At 49.1% G+C, this 26,346-nt stretch overlaps 1 protein-coding gene across 1 annotated transcript in view; it reads left to right on the top strand.

Moving 5' to 3' along the window:
• LOC141052959 (uncharacterized) overlaps nucleotides 1–26,346 on the top strand; it is a 105,276-nt gene that overhangs the window by 16,771 nt on the left and 62,159 nt on the right. Inside the window, exons 2-7 of the mRNA XM_073550296.1 lie at nucleotides 9,927–10,005; nucleotides 10,135–10,314; nucleotides 10,395–10,518; nucleotides 10,598–10,695; nucleotides 10,893–10,983; nucleotides 12,754–13,451. Coding sequence (XP_073406397.1) covers nucleotides 9,934–10,005; nucleotides 10,135–10,314; nucleotides 10,395–10,518; nucleotides 10,598–10,695; nucleotides 10,893–10,983; nucleotides 12,754–13,451 — 1,263 coding nt within the window. The 5' untranslated portion in view covers nucleotides 9,927–9,933. The remainder of the gene's footprint in view (nucleotides 1–9,926; nucleotides 10,006–10,134; nucleotides 10,315–10,394; nucleotides 10,519–10,597; nucleotides 10,696–10,892; nucleotides 10,984–12,753; nucleotides 13,452–26,346) is intronic.

Below are 26,346 nucleotides of genomic sequence, written 5' to 3'. Positions count from 1 at the left end.
TGAGAAATCCGCCGGGAGAGGGTCTATCGGCATTAAAGCTGATTTGGACCAATTAATCCGAAGACCAGACCTCAGCCCAAATTCTCGAATGACCTCCATTGCCGGCAAAATCGAGGAATGTACCTTATCTAAATATAGAAGTAAATCATCCGCGTACAATGATATCCTCAACTCCACAGTTCCACATCTGAATCCCATTATTTCTCTGGACTTCCGAATTGCAACTGCCAATGGCTCCACCGCAGTAGCAAATAGCAAGGGCGAGAGCGGGCACCCCTGTCTAGTACCTCTCCCAAGAGGAAAAGACTCAGAGACCCTGCCATTAGCCCCAACCTTCGCCACCGGCGAGCCATACAACAGCCTCACCCAATTTATAAATCTGTGTCCAAAGCCCATTTTCCGAAGTACCGCCCACAAAAAAACCCACTCCAAACTATCGAACGCCTTAGCGGCGTCTAAGGACAAAATTGCTCTTCCCCCCAACTCCCCAGAACTATGTTGAATCCCCAAGTATAGTTTCCTAAGGTTCATAGATGTGGCTCTGCCTGGGATAAATCCCGTCTGATCCTTCTGTATAACAGATGAGATAACTCGGGACATCCTATTGGCGAGTACCTTGGCCAATAATTTAACATCTGTTGATAATAGGGAAATCGGGCGATATGAATCCGGAACCTCTGGATCCTTTCCGGGCTTTAATATTAAAACTATCAAAGCTTCCCTCATAGATGGCGGGAGGACCCTCTGCCTTTCAGCCTCTTCAAATACCTTAAGTAGCTTAGGTAGCAGTAAGGGTGCATAGGTTTTGTAAAACTCGCCAGGCAGGCCATCCATTCCTGGAGCCTTTTCATTTTGCATCTGACCAAGCGCCTCCTCCAACTCCTCCAACAGGATGTCCCGATCCAATGAATCCCTATCGCTATCAGCCAATGCAGGGAGAGAGAGCGCATCCAGGTACTGCTCAATCTCAGTCTCCGTGAGACTGCAATCTGATGTGTATAGTCGCATATAATACCTCCTTATCTCACTCACTATGTCCGCACTGTCTGTCACAGGACCACCCGAGTCCGTTTTTAGCCTATTGATATTTGAAGATCCGTCCTGTGCTCTAATGACCGTGGCCAATAAATGTCCTACTCCCTCCCCCTCTATAAAATATTTTTGTTTGAGGAAATAACGTTTATTTGCTGCCGCCGACATGAGGTTTTCCCTGAGCGACCCCTGTGCCTTCTCCAAAGCTTTTTTAGTTTCCTCTGTCGGGTTGAGTATCACCGCAGCCTCCGCAACAGACACCTCCTGGATCAGACTCTGGGTGTAGCGTCTATTTTGGCTTTTCCGTGTGCATATTTCTCTAATATATAAGCCCCTGACATAGGCTTTCATGGAATCCCAGACTATGTGTGATGATGCAGAGTACTCATTAAGTTGAAAATATTCTAGAATGGCATCATGCAAAGATCCCCCTATAAGCTGGATCCAGAAGGGATTAAGCTTCCAGATAGGTCTAGATAGGGTGAGGGGGTGTCCCCATGAAAGTGTGACATGTAGCGGCGAGTGATCAGATACACTTCTAGGCAGGTAGGCCACCCCTCGTACATATGGGGTCATGAGTGTATTCCCAATGGCCAGGTCTATCCGTGACATAGCGTGGTGGGAGCTAGAGTAGCAGGAAAACTGTCTGGCTGTGGGGTTTCGGACACGCCAAAGATCTACCATACCCAGCTCCACTAACGTTCTAGCAAATGAGGTTGAGGCTGCATCCTCTGATATGTTTCCCGAATGCAACTTATCCAAATAGGGATGCAAATATGTATTAAAATCTCCTATTAGAAGAGTCGGCGCAGGGGGAAAGGAACCCAAAATAGACAAGATTCTTTTTACTGGTTCGACTGAATAGGGCGGGGGGATGTATATGGCAACCAAAATAAATTGTGTACCGTATAACGTGCAAAGCAAACATACAAATCTGCCCCCAGGGTCAACCACTGATTTAGTACATGAGAAGGGGATGGACCTGTGCACCAGCACACTGACACCCCGCGCATGGGTCGAGTACGTGGAATGATATTCATGTGAAACCCATCCCTTTCCTAGCCAATGAATATTATCTTTCACCATGTGGGTCTCAGACATACACAGGATAGCCGGGAGAAATTTCTGCATATTAGTAAATATAGCACATCTCTTATTTGCATCCCCGAGCCCCCTAACATTCCACGCTACAATATTAAGTGATATCGCCATAAGAGCAGACTAAAAAATGAGAAATCGGAACATACTCCACTCCCGAGGGAGAGAGGCAATCTCCACCATCCCTCAGTACAATGAATTGGGCGACACGGCTGACGCACTTCACATCCCACAGAACAATTAGGGAATACAACAACAAACGAAAAAAACAAAGGAGGGAGAGGGAGCACTGCACACCAGTGCACAGCGCCCCTACCCCCAAACACAAGTGTAACTTGCACATTTCTCTCAAATAGAGAGAATCAGGGCTAGAAAACTCGCCCAGAGTCCATGCAGGGAGAAGGGTCCACAGCTTGTCACTGTAACGAGTGTCCACAGCAATCCGGTCAGCTCCCGCCCTGAATCCGAAATGGAATGAACAGTAGTAATTATACCAGCATAGCGTCCTAGACAAAAAGGAGTAACAACACCTGGTGGCGAAAAAAGGGAGAACTTCAAGTATTCTTCCTCCTCATGGACCTCTCATTAATATCCAGCCAGGACAGCGCCATTCCCGCCGTATCAAAAAAGTGCGTTTCTCCATTCACATCAATCCGCAGTCTAGCAGGGTACATCATGGAATATGTCACCTGTAAGTCACGTAGGCGTTTTTTAATCTCAATAAATTGCGCCCTTTTACGCTGCACCTCCAGGGAAAAATCAGGGAAAATGGAGACTTTCCTCCCATTAATAGCAAGTTCCTTAATGTCTCTGGATCTGCGCAGGATAGCATCTCTATCTTTAAAGTGTAGGAGCTTAAGCAAGATGGGACGCGGGGGTGCTCCCGGCGGGGGGGCACGCGTAGGGACCCTGTGTGCTCTCTCAATAGTAAAGAATGGGGACAAAACATCTTTACCAAAGGTGTCCATTAGCCATTTTTCAAAAAAGCCAAGTGAGTCAGTCCCCTCCGTCCTCTCCGGAACCCCCACCAGTCGCAGATTACTTCTACGGGAGCGGTTCTCTAAATCATCCACCTTGTTCAGCAGTATTGTAATATTTTGCGTGGCTTTTCCCAGCTCCCGTGTTATTGGTGGCAATTTATCCTCCGTCGCACCAACACGCTCCTCCAGTTCCCCCACCCTGGCAGTCACCCCTCGCAGCTCTTGTTTAATACAGGCCATGTCCTTGGTGACAATCTCCATTTGATTACTTAGAGTGGCCAGTGTGGTATTGCAGGAGTTAATTGCTGCGAGGATTTCTCCCAGTGTGGGCTCAGCAGTCACAGACTCCGGCTGCTCCCCATCCCCCACTCCTTCCTCCTCCAGCACAGGCCCCTGTGTCTGCACGTGTTGGGCTGAAGGGGGGCCCAGTTTACTCACTGTTCCCTCCCTGGAGAGATGATCCTCCAGCTCCACGCTGCATCCAGCGTCTGCCTCAGTCTGTGCACTGGGCAATCGAGCAGCAGCAGGAGGCACCCTTGCATATCGTTCCAGCCTGCCAGCAGCTCCCATCGCTCCACTACCAGCCGACTTGTTGTTTGCTGGTGCCATCCTGGATGTAGCAGAGGCGCGCCCCGGCGTCTCCTTATCTTTTTTACTGCTGCGGTTCGACATGGCCCAAGGATCCTCCGCTGTCTAAACGCCCAGGGAGATATTGCAGCCCTCCAGGTCAGTGGGACTCGTCAGCAGTGCCGGTAATCAGGATTTATCCCTCCCAATATTCTTTTAGCAGGGTTAAGGGTCCTCGGACCTTTCTTCCATAGAGTAGTTCAAAGGGGGAAAACCCGGTGGACTCCTGGAGAACTTCCCGATAGGCAAACAAGAGATGGGGTAGGTACTTCTCCCAGTTTGAATCTCTGTCAGTGAAGGCCCTCAGCATATTCTTCAGAGTGCCATTGAATCGTTCACAAAGTCCATTTGTTTGGGGATGATACGGGGTCGTTCGGATCGCTCGTACTCCACAGGAGCGCCACAGACACTGGACCAGCTCCGACATGAACTGGGAGCCTTGGTCTGACAAGATCTCACTGGGGGAATCCTACTCTGGTGAAAATGGTAACCAGGGCCTCGGCCACCTTGGCTGCAGAAATACTTGACAAGGCCACAGCTTCTGGATATCGGGTGGCATAGTCCACAACAGTGAGAATGTACTGCTTTCCAGATTTACTTGGTTTAGCCAGAGGTCCAATGATATCGACAGCTACTCTTTGAAAGGGTTCTTCTATTATAGGGAGCGGTTGCAGGGGTGCCTTTGGGTGATCTCCGGGTCGCCCTCTACGCTGACATATGTCGCAAGTTCGGCAGAAAGGCACTACGGCTTGGGAAATCCCAGGCCAATAGAAAGATTGAGTCAATCGTCTCTCAGTGTGGGTTTTGCCTTGATGGCCAGCAGTAGGAATGTCATGAGCAAGGTGTAATGGGGGAATTCTGTATTTCTGAGGAACAATCAGCTGTTTGCTATAAGTCCAGGGCTTATCTAGGGAGTCAGCATTGGTAACCCGATACAGAAGTCCATTTTCTCTGATAATTCTTTCCCCGTTCTCCCCCAACTGCCCTATCTCAGCTCGAGCTCTAAAACTAGCTTGGGTGGGGTCAGTATCTACCTCTTGTCTAAACTGAACTTTATCCCAAGTAACACTCACATTGTCCCCACAAGAAGAATCTCTCACCAGCTGTGACGGCAGTTCTGGTGGCCTCATTTCCATGGATGGGTTGTACACGTCCACATTTGCTGCTCTCTTGGCTTGACTTCTGGTTACCGCACCGACAAAGTGGCAATGAAGATTTCCCACATCATTTCCTAGAAGAACGTCTGCAGGGACTGAATCCAGCTCTTCTCCTGGTGAGGGGGTCTGTAGATAATGAACAGGCAAAGGCGCTCTGTAGCTGTCCTGCCTCCGAACACCTGGACATTGGAATTGCAGATGCCCAGGCTGCCCACATCTATAACACCTGCGCTCTGGGATTCTTCCTCCACGTCGTAGTCCCGAAGGTAGAGCAGGAGTAATGCGAGGCACAAGCACACAAAGGTCACCATGAGTTGATGGTCTAGTGGGATGGTGAATATTGGAGGCCGAAGGACCAGGGGCCGCCAGCGTTGGGGGGCTGGTAGTTTTTTTCTCACTGAGTAGTAGTTTTTTCCACTGAGGCTTGATGGTGAGAGCCTCATCAGCTAGAGCTGCAGCTTCCTCCACAGTGGCTGGTCTCCCTTCACGCACCCATTCCCGGATCTCAGCGGGGCACTTGAAGTAAAACTGCTCTTTTAGGATGACTTGGAGGAAGGTCTCCCAAGTTAAGGCCTCCTCTCCCTCCAGCCAGCGATGACATATTTGTTTGAGTCTGTGGGCATACATCTTGAAGGACACTTCCTCATCACAGGCTAAAGTACGGAACTGGGTCCTGTAAGTGTCTGGGGTCACAGCATAATGTTCTAGAATAGTCTGTTTAATCTCCGCATACTCACAGTTCCACCGAGGGTCCATAGCTCTATAGGCTGTGGCAGCTCCACCCTCTAAGAGCCCCACCAGATGTCGGACTCGCTCCCTTTCCGGGACTTCCATTAATCGACACTGATGCTCAAAGTCCTGGAAGAAGCCCTCAATGTCACCTGAAGCCTCATTAAACGGCTTGAAGTCTTTGCGGGACACTCTGGGGAGTTCCCTCATGGTGGGTGCTGGGGTTACAGTCTGTCTGGAGCTTCTAGCTGCTTCCACAGTGAGCTGCCTCTCCAGCAATGCCCTCTCTTGAGCTCTATGAATGGCCTCCCTCTTATCTTCTATGGTAGCCTCTTCTCCCAGCAATGCCAACTCCTCCTCGTACCACACAACCCACTGACTTTTTTGGTTATTTACCTCCAGCTGCAGTCTTTCCTCCGTTTGCTGTGGGGATCCTTCCTCAGCGTCATCTTGCAGGCGAACTCCTTCCAAAGCCTCAATCAGCTGCTCCTTGGAGAGTCCCTTGTAGCTGACTCCCAGTTCACGGGCCTTTGTTTGTAGGTTCACTGCAGTCCAGTTCTTGTACTCTGCGGTGCTGGTTCCAGATGTTGATGGGCCGTTGTCCTCCATTCCTTCTGCTTTGATCCCAGAGCTGCCAACCAGTTTGTGACGAGGTATACAACAGAGCAAGAAGGGACATAAGGCCGAGGGACGATCCAACGAGATTTATTAAGGCAGGGAGCATACAACATCAAATATCCATAATGTCCTTGGAGTCCATGAGAAGTCCACAATAAGTCCACACAATGGAAACAAATCCGGGCACCTCACGATAGTCCTGGTGCCAGATACGATAACAATAATCCTTGCAATAGTCCACAGGATTCCACACAATCCCACGGACGTCACGAGCTGGCCTCAACTCAGTTCGTGACTCCTTCCACATCCGCACTCAAATCACAACTGATCTTAAAAGAAGAATGTATTGTCAGGGCTCCTGGGATCAGCCCATCTGAAAGGGGGTAGGGGTCACACCTACTATTCAACGGTTTGGTCCATCAGAAGATTCTAGAAATGTAAGGGCTCCACTGAGTCTACAGGATGTGTATTGTAGGTTATCTTCTGCTTAGGAAAACAATAGCCACAGTTCCACTAGCTGTTGACACAAGCCTAAATTAGATTATGGTCCAGGTACATCACAAGACATTGCAAAGTATTGGGGGAAGGAGACATGGTTAATTTACAGCAAATACAACCAGAGGAAAGTTAAATGACATATTATACAAAATACAGGACAGGGCAAAACTACAAATCATGACATATGTGGCCAGTACAAAACAGTGGCACATGACTTGTTCCTTCCAAGGACCGTGCTGAGGACTAGGGGGCACTCATTATGGGTAGAAGAAAAGCGATTCCGATGGCTAAAGGATTCTTTACAGTTAGCAGTCAGACTGTGGAATGCCAAATCACAGGAGGTAGTAATGTCAGACACTAACAGCTTTTAAAATAGGGCTGGACGATTTCCTTGATATACATAACATTGCGGATTATAGTTAGATTAGGTTACAAAATGTACAGTTGGTGGAGAAAGGTTGAACAGGATAGACCTAGGTCTTTATTCAACCTGTGTTACTATGTAGCAGCATCTTTAGTCCCTAAATGGTCATAAATTTTCATGAAATCACATCCTTTTGTTTGGACAATTAAACACAGCAGGTGTACTAAACAAAACCGCGTATATTGTTCCCCATTACCGCCATCCCCCCACACACACAGTATAATGTTCCCACAGTACCACCATCCTACCACACACAGTATAATGTTCCCTTAGTACTGTCATCCTCTCACAATATAATATTCCCACAGTACCGCCTATCATCTCCCCCACACACAGTATAATGTTCCCACAGTACCGCCATCCCCCACATACAGTATAATGTTCCCACAGTACCGTCATCCCCCACACACAATATAATGTTCCCCCAGTACCGCCATCCCCCACACAGTATAATGTTCCCACAGTACCGCCATCCCCCCACATACAGTATAATGTTCCCACAGTACCTACATTCCCCACACACAGCATAATGTTTATATAGCTCCATCTCCCAACACAGTATAATGTTCCCACCACACCATCATTTCCCCACACACAGTATATCCCCACAGTACCGCCATCCCCCACACACAGTATAATGTTCCCACAGTACCGCCATCCCCCCACACACAGTATAATGTTCCCCCAGTACCGCCATCCCCCCACAAAGTATAATGTTCCCACAGTATGACCATCCCCCCACACAGTATAATTTTCCCACAATACCGACATCACCCCATACACTATATGATAGTGCAAGTTGCCCCCCACAATATTGTACCACCTACTCCACTGGCCAATAAATAAATCCTCACTTATTCCCATTCTTCATGCAGATAAACATAAATCCAGCACATACCCGCGACCTCCTGGATCAGTTCCATAAGGCTGTAAATTATGGATCTGGGATGGTTGGCAGGTGCTATACATTTGAGGGGCTATATCTCTCCATCTTTCTTTCTGCTTCAAATAAAATAATACTCTTTTTCAGTTACCTGAAATATATAGATGATGTCTTCTCTCTGTGTTCATCAATAATGGAAAATGTTCTATTTCTCTCTTGCTAAAACTGTTATCTTTATTTTTCACTTCAAAATGTTTCTAGATTTTTTTTCTCACCAGTCCTCATTAGTGCGATCACACAACATACAAGCCTCTGATTGCTGCGGTGATGCCCTGTACTACTGTAGTGCGGGGTATTATGACCCCGCACTATTAGTGACCCCCCCCTACGAACCTATCAATTACAGTAAATGACTGCCCACTCTCCCCAGTCCCACAAGCTCGCTGCCTCGGAGTAATCCTTGACGCTGATCTCTCCTTCAAACCACATATCCAAACCCTTTCCACTTCCTGCCGACTTCAACTCAAAAATATTTCACGCATCCGTTCATTCCTCAGCCAAGAATCTGCAAAAACCCTAGTCCATGCCCTCATCATCTCTCGCCTTGACTACTGCAACCTCATGCTCTGTGGCCTCCCCTCAAACACTCTCGCACCCCTCCAATCTATTCTAAACTCTGCTGCCCGACTAATCCACCTGTCCCCCCGCTATTCCCCAGCTTCTCCCCTCTGTCAATCCCTTCACTGGCTCCCAATTGCCCAGAGACTCCATTACAAAACCCTAACCATGACATACAAAGCCATCCACAACTTGTCTCCTCCATACATCTGTGACCTCGTCTCCCGGTACTTTCCTGCACGCAACCTCCGATCCTCACAAGATCTCCTTCTCTACTCCCGTCTTATCTCCTCTTCCCACAATCGCATACAAGATTTCTCTCGCGCATCACCCCTACTCTGGAACTCTCTACCACAACATATCAGACTCTCACCTACCATCGAAACCTTCAAAAAGAGCCTGAAGACCCACCTCTTCCGACAAGCCTATAACCTGCAGTAACCACCGATCGACCAAACCGCTGCACGACCAGCTCTACCCTCGCCTACTGTATTATCACCCATCCCTTGAAGATTGTGAGCCCTCGCGGGCAGGTCCTCTCTCCTCCTGTACCAGTTATGACTTGTATTGTTTAAGATTATTGTACTTGTTTTTATGTATACCGCTCCTCACATGTAAAGCGCCATGGAATAAATGGCGCTAGAACAATAAATAATAATAATAATAATAATATTATCCCTGCCTGTCAGTGTGATACTAATGGCCCCACACACATGATATAGCTTTAGGATGAACAAACATTCTGCTGGTTATCTCTCCCGACTCCCCCACACACCACTGTTCTTCTGGGCCAATCTTTTCTGTGGTGAGAGTCTTTGGCAGATTTATCTAGCTGAGGATTAACTCCAGAGATGACAAACTTCTGAGATTCAGCATGCCAGATTATTTTTTCACCCGCTATCATCTGTCGGGAGGACTCTATATATGTTACATAATTAACCAGTTCCCAAAGAAATTGCAATTTATAAAGACAATCAGTTGTCAAACTAATTGCCAACATAGCCAGTGATTGGGAGCATGGAGGTGTTTTATTCAGCAATTCAACTTATCTTCCAGTCCATGCGAGACAAGAGAGAATACAACATCAACATGTTCTATCTCCTGATTAGTTTCCCCTTATTTTCTCCAGTAATTGTATTAGTACATGGGATCTTTATGAGGTTTCATTGGCTCATCTTCTTCCCTTTCAGATTCCTACAATATCAGATCCTCTAAGTGGAGATCTTCTATATTAAGATCATTTTTCTGATTTATCCTTCAAGGTTGGATATGGACAAGAACAAGATGGTGGAGAGGATATTACACCTCACCCTAGAGATTGTCTTCCGGCTTACTGGAGAGGTGAGAGATTCTGATGACGTCACATTACATCATTCTTATCTATGGGAATAACAGATGGACAGAACTGGAGAGGTGAGGGCTCTGGAAATGTCTGTAGTGAGATTTATTAATGTGTCTCTCCATAACCAGGATTACACAGTAGTGAAGAAGACCTCTAGTGAGCGCTGTCAGGACCCTGTGTCTGGGGGATGGGGAACACCACTGTACCCAATCACAGGGCCTCCACCTAAACCCCTGATATATGAGGACATCAATGACCAGAATATCCTAGAACTTGCCTACAAGATGATTGAGCTGCTGACTGGAGAGGTGACACTGCGAATCCTGGGACATTGTACAGTAATGCTATTAGGGGATTGGGAGGATGACGGTATTGTTGCATGTGTCAGGTTCCTATAAGGTGTCAGGATGTTGCCGTCTATTTCTCCATGGAGGAGTGGGAGTATTTCAAAGGACACAAAGATCTGTACAAGGACGTCATGATGGAGGTTCCCCAGCCCCTCACATCACCAGGTAATAGGACTAAATACACATGGTCTATAATTATCTGTATGTAGAGAATGAATTCAGTCCCTGTATGTGTTTCCTCCAGGTCTATCCAGTAAGAGGCCAACACCAGAGAGATGTCACCGTCCTCTTCTTCCACAGCACTGTAAACAAGAAGATCCCAATGTTCCTCAGGATCATCAGGTAGATGGAGAGAAGGTGTCATGAGATCTCCCCTATGATGTGTAGACGGCTGTGAAGGTCTTGTGCTTAGTCTTGTTTTATCCACCAGTATTATATGTTTTATACTTGTATAATGAGAACGGTGGAGATGGCAGGAATAGAGCTGATCATAGATGTGACTTTTCCATCTGTCTGTGACTTTTGCAATTTTATTTCAGGGTGAAGATCTGACCCATATTAATACTACAGAGACATATGTGAGGGGTGATGAGCGGTGTAAAGAGGAGATTCCTACATATGATCACCCAGGTGAGTAGTAACCACTTAATACAGAGAAGTCACTGATTTTTACGAGTCACTGGCTGTGGTGGTGGTGGTGGTGAAGTCCGGACATCTCACAATCATGTGATCACTATTTTGCCTCCCCCAAAATTGTGTAAATATTTTTCTTCATTGAAAGCCCTTCTTCTATAAAACTTACACCCTTGAGGATCCACCTCTCCCCTGGAGTTAGAAGATGCTGATTCTAATCTTCCCAGATTTTTAAACTAGAAAGCTAAAAGACAGCGTTCGTAGAATGTGCTGGCAAGTTAGAAAATCACAAGAAAACAATTATTATGATGGGCCTCTAAGAGAAAGTGGAGGGTAGTTATGCTGTTAAATTTCTAGAATCCTGATATCTTATTAGATGAGGCTACTTTCTCTCCATTCTATGCTGCTGAATGTCTCATATGGTCCCTATGTGAGGGCCAAGTGTGAATTTCTGTACAATAACAACAGATTTTCCCTTTGCCCTGACTTTTCAGTTTCTTTTAAAACTGACTAACCTCACTTGCGATTAAGTACAAATAAAACATTACACCTGTGCCATGATCTGTCTCTTAGCTGTGTGTGGCCGATGGCTGTAATATACATTTATTCACGTTTGCAGGGGATGTGTTGGCGTGGCTCGAGCCCTGGTTTCATGGATTACTGCACAATCTATCCTGTAATGTGGAGCACTAATACCTTCTCTACTTTTTTAGTCAAAACTCATAGACACTCCAATGCTCCATCATAAATGAGTGCAACTTCCATTTAGTGTTAGAGATCTCTCTTCTTTTATCCTATGTCTCCTTTCTGTATGATCCGTGTGATTGGGGTGGGATGGGCCTGCCTAGTCTTTAAAAAAAAAAAGTCTCCGTTTCCTCTGCCAAAATCTCGACATCTAAAACACCTGAGTTCTGCCCTATTGTAAAAAGTTCTCTTTAAATGTATAATATTTCTTCAAAAAACTCATCTGTCAGAATATATTGTCCCCTGAGATTTGCTCCTTAATCAGATAGTGATAGCAGAAAAAATAGTTAATAATTGTCTATATTTCTACTTTAGGCAGCTTTTTTTCAACATGCCGTTTTATTGTTTCAGCATTCTTTTATTTTTTTTTACGGTGATACAAGGATTACAGGTTTAGCAACAAGTTTTATATGTTCACAATAGGATCAACTACACAGAACTGAACCTGAGGAGAGCAAGGCTGGATCTGGCAGCTTCCAACAATATGCGTTGAGCTTTAGAAGTCTGTGGTGCTTTCCAATTACCTGAAACAGGGAGCTGATTATTACAACTGGACTGCACACACACACACCCATACTGCCCGATTGGCTGGGACTACTGGTCCCGGTCACCCTATTTCTAGTGGCTGGACAGAGCCTGTGCCGCCCAGAGCTTCTTGTTACAATGTCTCAACAGCGCCACCTGCAGAAGGAATGATTGCAGCAGATCCCAAAGGAGATGTGACACACCATTTGCAGAAGCCCTTATTTTACACAATGGCAGAAAACTAGAGCAGAAGAAAACCCCCATGAAGTGATTCCATTTTAGAAATTATAAACATCATTGAAATTAATCTATAGGAGTAGTGATTATTTTGACACCTAAGTGGGGGCTTGTTTTTTACTGGAATGAGTAAAAGTTTTTATTAGTATCATTTTACTAAATATCTTCTCATTTCCATTGACATATTGAGTTGAAATGTTCAAAAATGTACATTTCAAGGATATTTTATTCAAAAATAATAATTGGTTTTATTCTTTGCAGATGACGGTAACAGGAGATCAGAGGAACAACTGACAGCTTCAATTTTTAAACCAGACGACCTTGAAATTGAAATGAATGCCATTACTCCAGATATACCATCCTATCCTCACAACAAAGATTTGTCATCTCCTTTGAAACAGGCCCTATCTTCCGATTCATTGTGTGAAAATAATTTTAACCAGAAATCATTTCTTGTTAGACATGAGAAAATTCATACTGGGGAGAAGCCACATTCATGTTCAGAATGTGGAAAATGTTTTAACGAGAAATCACATCTTGTTACACAGCAGAGAACTCGTGGAGTGGAGAAGCCTTTTTCATGTTTGGAATGTGGGAAATGTTTTAACTGGAAATCAGTTCTAGTTAGTCACCAGAGAACTCACACAGGAGAGAAGCCATATTTATGTTCAGAATGTGGAAAATGTTTTATGAAGAAATCACATCTTGTTATACACCAGAGAACTCACACAGGGGAGAAGCCATATTTATGTTCAGAATGTGGAAAATGTTTTAGCAAAAACTCACATCTTGTTACACACCAAAGAACTCACACTGGGGAAATGCCTTTTTCATGTTCAGAATGTGGAAAATGTTTTAAACAGAAATCAAACTTCGTTAGACACCACAGAAGTCACACAGGGGAGAAGCCATATTCATGCTCAGAATGTGGGAAAGGTTTTACAAATAAATCATGTCTTGTTAAACACCAGAGAATACACACTAAGGAGAAGCTATAATTAACTTCAGAAAGTGGAAAATGGTTTGTACAGATATCGTTTTTTTTAAGTCACCAGAAAATTCTCAAAAGGCCCATAATACTGTATGGAGGACTATATGGTGCCCATAATACTATATGGAGGACTATGTAGTTCTCATAACACTGTATTGGGTACTATATGGTGCCCATAATACTGTATGGAGGACTACAGTATGTAGTGCTTATACTACTGTATGGAGGACTATACTGCCTGGTATAAATTGAAAAGTCTGCAGTCACTCTGTGTAACTGCAGACTTTTGAATACCGATGGAGCACGTACGGACGGATTTGCTGGTTTCTGAGCTACTGTAGAATTTACAGTAGATACAGTGAAGGAAATAATTATTTGATCTCTTGCTGATTTTGTAAGTTTGCCCACAGACAAAGACATGAACAGTCTATAATTTTAAGAGTAGGTTAATTTTAACATTGCGAGAATATAAAAAATAAAATCCAGAAAATCACGTTGTATAAATTATATAAACTTATTTGCATTTTGCAGTGAAAAATAAGTGTTTAATCCCCTACCAACCATTAGGAGTTCTGTCTCCTGCAGACCAGTTAGACACTCCTAATCAATTTGTTACTTGTGTTAAAGACAGCTGTGTTACATAGTCACCTTTATAAAAGACACCTGTCCACAGACTCAATTTATCAGTCAGACTCTAAACTCTACAACATGGGCAAGACCAAAGAGCTTTATAACGATGTCAGGGACAAGATGATAGAACTTGATAAAGCTGGAATGTGCTACAAAACCATAAGACGCTGGGTGAGACAGAGACAACTATTGGTGCAATAGTAAGAAAATGGAAGAAATACAAAATGACTGTCAATCGACTTGGGGCACCATGCAAAATCTCACCTCGTGGGGTATACTTCATCTTGAGGAAGGTGAGAGATCAGCCTAAATCTACAGGGGGTACTTGTTAATTATCTCAAAGCAGTTGGGAGCACAGTCACCAAGAAAACCATTGGTAACACAGTACACTGTAAAGGTTTAAAATCCAGCAGTGCCCACAAGGTCCTCCTGCTCAAGAAGGCACATGTGCAGGTCCGTCTGAAGTTTGCCAATGAACACCTGGATGATTCTGTGAGTGATTGGGAGAAGGTGCTGTGGTCAGATGAGAAAAAAAATGAGCTCTTTGGCATTAACTCAACTCGCTGTGCTTGAAGGAAGAAAAATGCTGCCTATGACCCAAAGAACACCATTCCCACTGTCAAGCATGGAGGTGGAAACATTATGTTTTGGGGGTGTTTCTCTGCTAAGGGAACAGGACTACTTCACCTCATCAATGGGAGAATGGATGGAGCCATGTACCATAAAATCCTGAGTGACTACCTCCTTCCGCCAGGACATTAAAAATGGGTGGTGGTTGGGTCTTCCAGCAAGACATTGACCCAAAACAGATAGCCAAGGCAACATATGAGTGGCTCAAAAAGAATCACATTGAGGTCATGGAGTGGACTATCCAGTCTACAGCCCTTAACCCTATAGAAAACTTATGGAGGGAGTTGAAAATCCGAGCTGCCAAGCGACAGCCTCAAAATCTTAATGATTAAGGCTAGTTTCACACTAGCGTTCGTGGGCGCAGGGCCGCTGCTAAGCCCCGCCCCCGGCCGCACCCCCTCCAGTCAGTTCCTCCTCTGATCGCATGAGGCTGCATGCGATCAGCGTATCTTATATTTAGCGTTGGATACGCTGACCGTGCGCTGGTCTGGTTTTGCTGGCGCTGCGCCCAGCGCACAAAAACGCGCTTTGTTGTGAATGGAACAAAGGAGCTCAAAGTCATTTGCCTGCCTTTCTGCTCATTCTGAGGATAAAGGTGATAAGTTATCTGTACCGACTATAAATCTGTCACCTCCCCTATTGTTCTACAAGTTGGGATTGGAATTCCTGTCTGTGATCCATCCCATGCCCAACTTTAATGTCCAGGTTGGTTTATTGGCGCATATACCAAAGAAAATAAGGGAATACTCAAAATTTGAGAGTTCAAAACAAACTAAAAAACCAACAGAGAATGATCTACCCGAAGACACTGGGAGAGACTTCTATCACCATGAGCCAAATCTATAAGCGAGAGTGCCAGACCCCCGGGACTGAGCTCAGGCAGAGAAATGGGCTCTAAGGGGGAAACTGGGTGTGCTAATGGGGGACACAGTAATATACACACGGCTCTGCTCCATACACCTCATACACACACGGCTCCGCTCCGTACACCTCATACACACACGGCTCCGCTCCGTACACCTCGTACACACGGCTCCGCTCCGTACACGGCTCTGCTCTGTACACCTCATACGCACAGCTCTGCTCCGTACACTTCGTATACATGCAGCTCCGCTCCGTATGCCTCGTACACACGCGGCTCTGCTCTGTACACACGGCTCCGCTCCATACACCTCGTACACACACGGCTCTGCTCCATACACCTCGTACACACACGGCTCTGCTCCATACACCTCGTACACACACGTCTCCGCTCCGTACACCTTGTACACACACGGCTTTGCTCTGTACACCTCATACGCACAGCTCTGCTCCGTACACTTCGTATACATGCAGCTCCGCTCCGTATGCCTCGTACACACGCAGCTCTGCTCTGTACACCTCGTACATACGGCTCCACTCCATACACCTCGTACATACACGGCTCTGCTCCATACACCTCGTACACACACAGCTCTGCTCCATACACCTCGTACACACACGGCTCTGCTCCATACACCTCGTACACACACACGGCTTTGCTCTGTACACCTCATACGCACAGCTCTGCTCCGTACACTTCACATACATGCGGCTCCGCTCCGTATGCCTCGTACACACGCGGCTCTGCTCCACACACACACAGCTCTGCTCCGTACACCTCGTACACACACGGCTCAGCACCGTACACCTCGTACACACGCGGCTCCGCTCCGTACACCTCGCGCACACGCGGCTCCGCTCCGTACACCTCGCGCACACGCGGCTCCGCTCCGTACACCTCGCGCACACGCGGCTCCGCTCCGTACACCTCGCGCACACGCGGCTCCGCTCCGTACACCTCGCGCACACGCGGCTCCGCTCCGTACACCTCGCGCACACGCGGCTCCGCTCCGTACACCTCGCGCACACGCGGCTCCGCTCCGTACACCTCGCGCACACGCGGCTCCGCTCCGTACACCTCGTACACACGGCTCCGCTCCGTACACCTCATACGCACAGCTCTGCTCCGTACACTTCGTATACATGCAGCTCCGCTCCGTATGCCTCGTACACACGCGGCTCTGCTCTGTACACCTCGTACATACGGCTCCACTCCATACACCTCGTACATACACGGCTCTGCTCCATACACCTCGTACACACACAGCTCTGCTCCATACACCTCGTACACACACGGCTCTGCTCCATACACCTCGTACACACACACGGCTTTGCTCTGTACACCTCATACGCACAGCTCTGCTCCGTACACTTCACATACATGCGGCTCCGCTCCGTATGCCTCGTACACACGCGGCTCTGCTCCACACACACACAGCTCTGCTCCATACACCTCGTACACACACGGCTCTGCTCCATACACCTCGTACACACACACGGCTTTGCTCTGTACACCTCATACGCACAGCTCTGCTCCGTACACTTCACATACATGCGGCTCCGCTCCGTATGCCTCGTACACACGCGGCTCTGCTCCACACACACACAGCTCCGCTCCGTACACCTCGTACACACACGGCTCCGCTCCGTACCTCGCACACACACAGCTCTGCTCCGTACACCTCGTACACACACGGCTCAGCACCGTACACCTCGTACACACACGGTGTGATGTACAATGTCTGCAAGATATGTTTTCTGTTGGAATGTGCTACAAATCCTCCATCCTAGGACATTGTAAACTGTCAGTAGTAGGAATTCCTTCCCCCCAGGTTTTATCAACCCTGCCACTTCCTCTGGAAGAGCAGGAATGTTAATTAGCTAGACCATCTTCCTCACACCATTTGCCTTCTCTCCTCTTCAGAGCGGGAAAAACTTCTTTGTTTGAAACGAATAAAACTATGAGAGACTATACCATAAGAACCAAATACCCTAGAGATATGAAAATCATATTTTTGTAACCTGAGCGGTCCCAGCTTCGAGACCGCGTATGTTTCGAAGTTCTACCCTGTCCAGAACATGAGATAGGATTTGCGCCCAAATGGACGGTCATATCGCATAGATGTTTGATGTTTTCTTGATAGGCTCATTACGCTGGGTAACATGATACCACTGATGAGTCCATACCAGCTTCTCCCATAAAGTTATAGCTAATCTAAGTTTTGTAGCCAAAACATAACTCGGATAAGAGAGGTGGGATCAACCCAGAATGCACCTCTCTGTGATGTCACATAGGAAAGTCTATAAGGCATTTCCTGGGCAAACCAGCTCAGAACAGCTGCAGAGTCCGTGCTGACAAGAACTCAGATGAGCGGAGAAGTGCAGCTCCGCCTCCACCCACCTTAAAGCCACATGGTCTGCCTAAGGAACAATATGGAACTGTGAGTGTAATCTCTTTGTTTTCTCCACTTTTATTTTATACCTGTACTGTACATATTTTATGTCTCAATTTTATAGCAACTTTTATCTGTAATCACTGTCCTCTTTCGGAAAATAAATGAAATTATTTAGATCTGTCTCCATGCTCTAAGAATCGAACTATACGCCTTTGTTAGATAATCGCTACTAATTCAAGGGGTTTGCCACGGACCCTCTTAATTTAACACTGTGAATTAAGTAACCGTGACTGGTGGCAGCGCGTTGTGCACGGCTATTACGGCTTGCTGGCAGTACAGAAGGGTCTTATATTGCTGAATAAGGGTCTGCGGCCACAGCATTGATAATTCCCTTACTGCAGAAGCCTAATTGCCGGTTCACAACAGGCAGCCCGTCCGGCGACCAATTATCCTAGGTGCAGTTCCCTGACTGACCTGAGGGTAAGGGGGCGCCGGAGAGCTGCGAGTTCCAAGGTGGAACTGAGAAAGTGGGATATACATAAATCCCCGCAGTACTTGGAAGATTGATAGCAGTGGTGGGGCATCCAAATTAAACTCCCCCTGCGGCAAATTGTAGAGCGAGATTAGCTTGCTGGATATTTTTGTCACATGGTGCCGGTGGTGGGATAACTAAGATAAGCCCCAACGGTGCCTGTGATAGCCGTGTGCCGGCATTGTGTCACGTCCCTCCGTCCGCTGATACACCCGTGTCAGTGGTGGGATTGTGACAGTGGTGACACAGGGTCCGCTGTCCGTCGCGTTTTGGTGGCAGCGGGATCCCCGTTAGTGTCGCCCGTAAGTAGACGAACGGCGGTGGGCTGTTCGTCACATATTGGTGGCAGAGCGGTGGGATAATCCTAGAGCATTAGTGATTTGGTTTGAGCAATCATTCCTCTCACTAAAGACCTGCACGGTTCCTGCGGGAATCCTGCATCATAGGTTTTGGAGAACAGACTCAGTGGTTACTAGTCCTGAGACATTAGTGTGTACTTGCAAGTATCCCCCTCCCGTTTCTTCGTTTTTCTTTTTCTATCTTTTATTTGGCAACCATGGCGGCAAAAGGAGAACCTTGGTACAACCGGCAGACAAAGGAAGTTCTTGCTGGGTTATGCACGTACCAAGGCCTTGACGCCACGAACAAAAACAGAGCTCAAATGATCGCGGCTCTAATGCAGCTGGACAACGACCAGAATCCAGCGAGCGCAGAAGTTGGCCCAAGTGGCAATGGGGCTGCAGCAGAGGCTCCACTCCTGAGCGCTGGCCCCACATTCAGCCAGAACGGGGTGGACCCCTATCTGCAAATGGCCTTGGACGAACTCCCCGCCGAAGACAGTGATGGGCGGGTGAGGCTGATCCAGCAATATCGGCAGGAGGCCCAAGCCGAACGTGAGCGCCAAGCTGAGGCTGAGAGGGCCGAGCGTCAAGCCCAGGCTGAGAGAGCTGAGCGCCGAGCAGAGGCTGAGAGAGCCGAGCGCCAGGAGCAGAGGGCCCATGAACTGGAGGTACTCCAGCGGGGTGGGAATGCCCCCACAGCCCGAAGCGGTGAGCCCAGCAGCATCCAGACTCCTAAACCCCGGCCAGAGCATTTTCCCGTGATGGAAAAGGACGGGGACTTGGACACGTTTCTGCGAGCCTTTGAGAAAGCCTGCAGACAGTACCAGCTGCCCAGAGACCAATGGGCAAGGTACTTGACCCCAGGGCTAAAAGGCAAAGCCCTGGAGGCATTTGCTTCTCTTCCGCCAGAAGCCGATGATGACTATGTCGCCATAAAGCAGGCGCTGATCGCCAAATACCGGCTGACACCTGAGGTATACCGAAAGAAGTTCCGGCACCTCCAACGTGGCCCACATGATAGCTACAGTGATGTGGTGCAAGGACTCAGGACCCACTTTGACCAGTGGATCCATGGACTGTCCGTTGAAACCTTTGAGCAGCTACGGGACCTGATGATCAAAGACCAGTTCCTGCATCTCTGCCCAGCTGAGGTCCGACAGTTCATCCTGGACCGCGAACCAACGAACGCGGACAAAGCGGCGCAGATCGCCGACAACCACGAGGCCAACCGGAAGCCCGAGACGCGGAGGCCAGTCGCCACCAGCTGGAAAGGGGGTAAGCCAGCAACCAACCCCAATGCCCCAGCTAGCCGTCCCTCCGGAGGCCCAGTCCCTGTTGCCAACAGCAGGCCGGCTACTGACAGTCGCCTGTGTCACCACTGCCAGCGGCCTGGTCACTTCTTTTACACCTGTCCGAATAGGCCGAAGAACCCCCCAGCCAAGGCCCCCGGGCCCAACGCCTCTGTTCTTTTGGTGGGAGGTGTGGTTGGGAGGGCTGACGACAACGTTCAACCTGTTCAGGTGGGGGCCCGTCTTGCTACAGGCCTCAAGGACACCGGGGCTGAACGAACCCTCATCCGTCCTGGACTGGCGGCCCCTGAAGAGTTTGTTGAGGGGAAAACCCTGACTGTCACCGGGATTGGAGGCACCCGTTGTCCCTTGCCAGTGGCACGAGTTTTTCTTGACTGGGGTGCCGGGAGCGGGTTGAGGGAGGTGGGAGTGTCTGAAAACCTGCCCACTGATGTTTTATTGGGGACTGACTTGGGGCGGATGGTTGCATACTACGTCCCTGACACCCTTCCCCAAACTGATAATAAGGGTAACGTTAACCCTGATGATGATGATGATGACGGGAAACTGAATGTGTTACCTGCTAATGCCTTGATGAGTAATGATGCAACTAACAACCATTCTTTCCCCAGGTACGATGCTGATGCTGATGTGAATGTACCAAAGCAAACTGATAACCATTCTTCTCCTAGGAAGGATGATGATGATGTTGATGTATCTGTGCCGACTGAACCCGTTAACCCTTTCTTTGAAGCGGTAGATGTGTCCACAGGTACCGAAGTGCTCAGCCCCATCACTCTGCGGAGTGAGACGGCTGAGGAACCCCTGGCAGGAGTAAGCAACGGTGCTCAAGGAAATGGGGAGGTGCATAGGGACCATGAGGAAGGTAATGCCATGCAGCTGACCAGTGCCACCGAGGAAGGTAACTGGCCCATAAGTAGCACTGCTCCTGAAGTGTTGGGGGTGGATGGGGAGGTAGAGCCCAGGGCAGCACCAGCTGGTGGGTCTGAAGAAATCCCCAGGGAGACAGCATACATAGCAGCTGTCACACGCAGTCAGAGTGCCCAGATCGCAGGTAACGCACTGTCTTCTGGACCCTCTGCTGCTACAGGAGAGACTGAACCAGAGGTGAACCCAGAGCCGGTTCCAGAGGGTCCCAGTAAAGAGGGGACCCTGACGTCACTTCTGGCAGCCTCCAGCATGGAGTTCCAGGCTGCTCTGCACTCAGATGCCAGCCTGGAGAAATTGAGAGGTCTCGCCGAGACGCCCACCTCCAAGTCTGATAAGGAGAGGGTGTTCTGGGAACGAGGAAGGTTGTACCGGGAGACAGTACCCGGAGATCCTAAAAAGGAGTGGTTGAGGGAAAGACAGCTGGTCGTCCCCTATCACTTCAGAACTGAGTTGTTGCGGATTGCCCATGAGATTCCACTCGCTGGACACTTGGGGATCAGCAAAACAAAGGCACGGCTGTCTCAACACTTTTATTGGCCCAAGATGGGGACAGATGTAACACACTACTGCCGCTCCTGTGCCACCTGTCAAAAAGTGGGTAAGGCGGGGCCTGCTCTTAAGGCTCCCCTTATTCCTTTGCCGGTGATAGAGGAGCCTTTCCAGAGAATCGCGGTGGACATTGTAGGGCCGCTGTCCGTCCCCAGCAGCTCCGGAAAGCGATACATTCTCACCGTGGTAGACTACGCTACCCGGTACCCGGAGGCAGTAGCTCTGTCTTCAACCAGGGCAGATAAGGTGGCTGACGCACTGGTGACCATCTTTTCAAGAGTAGGATTTCCCAGGGAGATGCTTACCGATCAAGGGCCCCAATTCATGTCTCGCCTAATGGAGGCTCTCTGTGAGAAAATGCAGGTGACGCAGCTGGTATCGAGTCCGTATCACCCACAGACTAATGGTTTGTGTGAACGCTTCAACAGTACCCTCAAACAGATGCTCCGCATACTGGTTGAGACCCAAGGGCGCGACTGGGAGCGGTACCTCCCACACCTGCTGTTCGCTTACAGAGAAGTTCCGCAGGCCTCGACCGGGTTCTCCCCCTTCGAGCTCCTGTATGGCAGGCGAGTCCGGGGACCCCTTGGGTTGATAAGAGAATCGTGGGAAGATGAGCCAAACCCCACAGAAGTGTCCATCGTGGATTATGTCATGCGCTTCCGTGACAAGATGCAGACCTTGACGCAGTTGGTGCATGACAACATGACGCAGGCTCAGGCTGACCAGAAGCACTGGTATGACCAGAACGCCCGGGAGCGGACCTACCAGGTGGGTCAAAAGGTGTGGGCGCTGGTCCCTGTACCAACAGATAAGCTTCAGGCAGCCTGGGAAGGCCCGTACGTCGTCCACCGTGTCCCAGCGGTTGCAGTTGATGGCCACCCTGGAACTCTTCCGGCCCGTGTTCACCAACCGTCCTGGGAGGACGGAGTTAGCGGTTCATGAGGTGGACACCGGGAATCATGCCCCATTACGGCGAACACCTTATCGGATCTCTGAAACGGTGCAACAAGTCATGCGCCAAGAGGTCGATGAGATGTTAAGGCTGGGAGTGATTCGACGGTCAAAAGGTGTGTGGGCTTCACCTGTAGTCCTCGTGCCTAAAAAGGATCGAACCACCCGGTTCTGCGTGGACTACAGGGGGCTCAACGCCATCACAACCTCTGATGCCCACCCGATGCCGCGCATCGAGGATCTGCTCGAGCGATTGACAAACGCCAACTACATATCCATCATGGATTTGAGTCGGGGATACTGGCAGATTCCCCTGAGCCCTGAGGCGCAGGAGAAATCCGCCTTTATCACCCCCTTTGGACTGTACGAGTCCACGGTCATGCCCTTCGGCATGAAGAATGCCCCTGCCACTTTCCAGCGGATGGTCAACCACCTGCTTCGGGGACTGGAGGAGTACGCAGTGGCGTACTTAGACGATATTGCCGTCTTCAGTTCCACCTGGGAGGAACACCTTCAGCACCTCCAGGAGGTGCTCAAGCGTCTTCACAAGGCAGGCCTGACCATCTAGCCGGGGAAGTGCCAGATAGGCATGCACAAGGTCCACTACCTGGGGCACCGGGTAGGCGGGGGTTCCATGAGTCCGGAGCCAGAAAAAGTGGACGCAATTGTGTCCTGGCCCACCCCCAGGACCAAGAAACAGGTGAAGTCCTTCTTGGGCACTGCAGGGTACTATAGGCGGTTTGTACAGGACTATAGCACCCTTGCCAAACCCTTGACTGACCTCACCAAGCAGAGGCTACCCCAAACAGTCAACTGGACAGATGACTGTGAGGCGGCTTTCCAAGCTTTGAAAGTGTTCAAAGTGTTGTTCCAGTGTTGAGAGCAGTCAACAGCAGTCGCCCGTTTCTGGTACAGACCGACGCCAGCGAGTTTGGCCTCGGTGCTGTGCTTAGCCAGGTCGACTCGGGAGACCAAGAACACCCCGTGCTGTACCTAAGCCGGAAACTTTTGCCGAGGGAAGTGGCATACTCGACCATCGAGAAGGAGTGTCTGGCCATGGTGTGGGCACTGCAACGTTTGCAGCCGTACCTGTACGGGCGCGCCTTCACGGTGGTAACTGACCACAACCCTCTGAGCTGGTTGCACACAGTGTCGGGAACCAATGGAAGATTGCTCCGCTGGAGCCTTGCCCTTCAGCAGTATGACTTCACTGTAAAACACAGGAAGGGCAGTGAAAACGGCAATGCCGATGGGTTGTCCCGCCGGGGCGAACCCGCTGAGGTGCGCATGGCCGATTACCGAGAGGTAATGCCTCCTTAGCGCCCTCTTAAGGGGGGAGGTGTGATGTACAATGTCTGCAAGATATGTTTTCTGTTGGAATGTGCTACAAATCCTCCATCCTAGGACATTGTAAACTGTCAGTAGTAGGAATTCCTTCCCCCCAGGTTTTATCAACCCTGCCACTTCCTCTGGAAGAGCAGGAATGTTAATTAGCTAGACCATCTTCCTCACACCATTTGCCTTCTCTCCTCTTCAGAGCGGGAAAAACTTCTTTGTTTGAAACGAATAAAACTATGAGAGACTATACCATAAGAACCAAATACCCTAGAGATATGAAAATCATATTTTTGTAACCTGAGCGGTCCCAGCTTCGAGACCGCGTATGTTTCGAAGTTCTACCCTGTCCAGAACATGAGATAGGATTTGCGCCCAAATGGACGGTCATATCGCATAGATGTTTGATGTTTTCTTGATAGGCTCATTACGCTGGGTAACATGATACCACTGATGAGTCCATACCAGCTTCTCCCATAAAGTTATAGCTAATCTAAGTTTTGTAGCCAAAACATAACTCGGATAAGAGAGGTGGGATCAACCCAGAATGCACCTCTCTGTGATGTCACATAGGAAAGTCTATAAGGCATTTCCTGGGCAAACCAGCTCAGAACAGCTGCAGAGTCCGTGCTGACAAGAACTCAGATGAGCGGAGAAGTGCAGCTCCGCCTCCACCCACCTTAAAGCCACATGGTCTGCCTAAGGAACAATATGGAACTGTGAGTGTAATCTCTTTGTTTTCTCCACTTTTATTTTATACCTGTACTGTACATATTTTATGTCTCAATTTTATAGCAACTTTTATCTGTAATCACTGTCCTCTTTCGGAAAATAAATGAAATTATTTAGATCTGTCTCCATGCTCTAAGAATCGAACTATACGCCTTTGTTAGATAATCGCTACTAATTTGCCACGGACCCTCTTAATTTAACACTGTGAATTAAGTAACCGTGACTGGTGGCAGCGCGTTGTGCACGGCTATTACGGCTTGCTGGCAGTACAGAAGGGTCTTATATTGCTGAATAAGGGTCTGCGGCCACAGCATTGATAATTCCCTTACTGCAGAAGCCTAATTGCCGGTTCACAACAGGCAGCCCGTCCGGCGACCAATTATCCTAGGTGCAGTTCCCTGACTGACCTGAGGGTAAGGGGGCGCCGGAGAGCTGCGAGTTCCAAGGTGGAACTGAGAAAGTGGGATATACATAAATCCCCGCAGTACTTGGAAGATTGATAGCAGTGGTGGGGCATCCAAATTAAACTCCCCCTGCGGCAAATTGTAGAGCGAGATTAGCTTGCTGGATATTTTTGTCACATGGTGCCGGTGGTGGGATAACTAAGATAAGCCCCAACGGTGCCTGTGATAGCCGTGTGCCGGCATTGTGTCACGTCCCTCCGTCCGCTGATACACCCGTGTCAGTGGTGGGATTGTGACATAGTGGTGACACAGGGTCCGCTGTCCGTCGCGTTTTGGTGGCAGCGGGATCCCCGTTAGTGTCGCCCGTAAGTAGGCGGTGGGCTGTTCGTCACACACGGCTCCGCTCCGTACACCTCGTACACACGCGGCTCCGCTCTGTACACCTCGTACACACGCGGCTCCGCTCCGTACACCTCGTACACACGCGGCTCCGCTCCTTACACCTCGTACACACGCGGCTCCGCTCCGTACACCTCGTACACACGCGGCTCCGCTCCGTACACCTCGTACACACGCGGCTCCGCTCCGTACACCTCGTGCACACGCGGCTCCGCTCCGTACATCTCGTGCACACGCGGCTCCGCTCCGTACACCTCGTACACACGCGGCTCCGCTCCGTACACCTCGTACACACGCGGCTCCGCTCCGTACCCCTCGCACACACATGGCTCCGCTCCGTACACCTCGTACACACACGGCTCCGCTCCGTACACCTCGCGCACACGCGGCTCCGCTCCGTACATCTCGCGCACACGCGGCTCCGCTCCGTACACCTCGTACACACGCGGCTCCGCTCCGTACACCTCGTACACACGCGGCTCCGCTCCGTACACCTCGTGCACACGCGGCTCCGCTCTGTACACCTCGTGCACACGCGGCTCCGCTCTGTACACCTCGTACACACACGGCTCTGCTCCGTACACCTCGTACACACGCGGCTCCGCTCCGTACACCTCGTACACACACGGCTCTGCTACATCCACCCTGTAAACCCCTCCTGACCCCACACAGAAACTTCCCCTCATCCAGCACCATGACAACCAGCACAGCAGAGTCCTGCATACACTGAGGCCCCTGATCATGTGACCCCTGACTCCTCCCCTCCTGTGACCTCATCCCAGGTCCTGTGCGCACAGAGCAGCCATATATGTGGAGTGCGGCTCTGCAGGTGGAGGTAGGTGCTGGAGATTCCCCATTAC

The sequence above is a fragment of the Dendrobates tinctorius genome, unplaced genomic scaffold (genome assembly GCF_039654945.1).
Source record: "Dendrobates tinctorius isolate UK_male_01 unplaced genomic scaffold, ASM3965494v1 ptg000164l, whole genome shotgun sequence".
Classification (NCBI taxonomy): Eukaryota; Metazoa; Chordata; class Amphibia; order Anura; family Dendrobatidae; genus Dendrobates; species Dendrobates tinctorius.
This window is presented reverse-complemented; position numbering and strand designations above follow the sequence as displayed.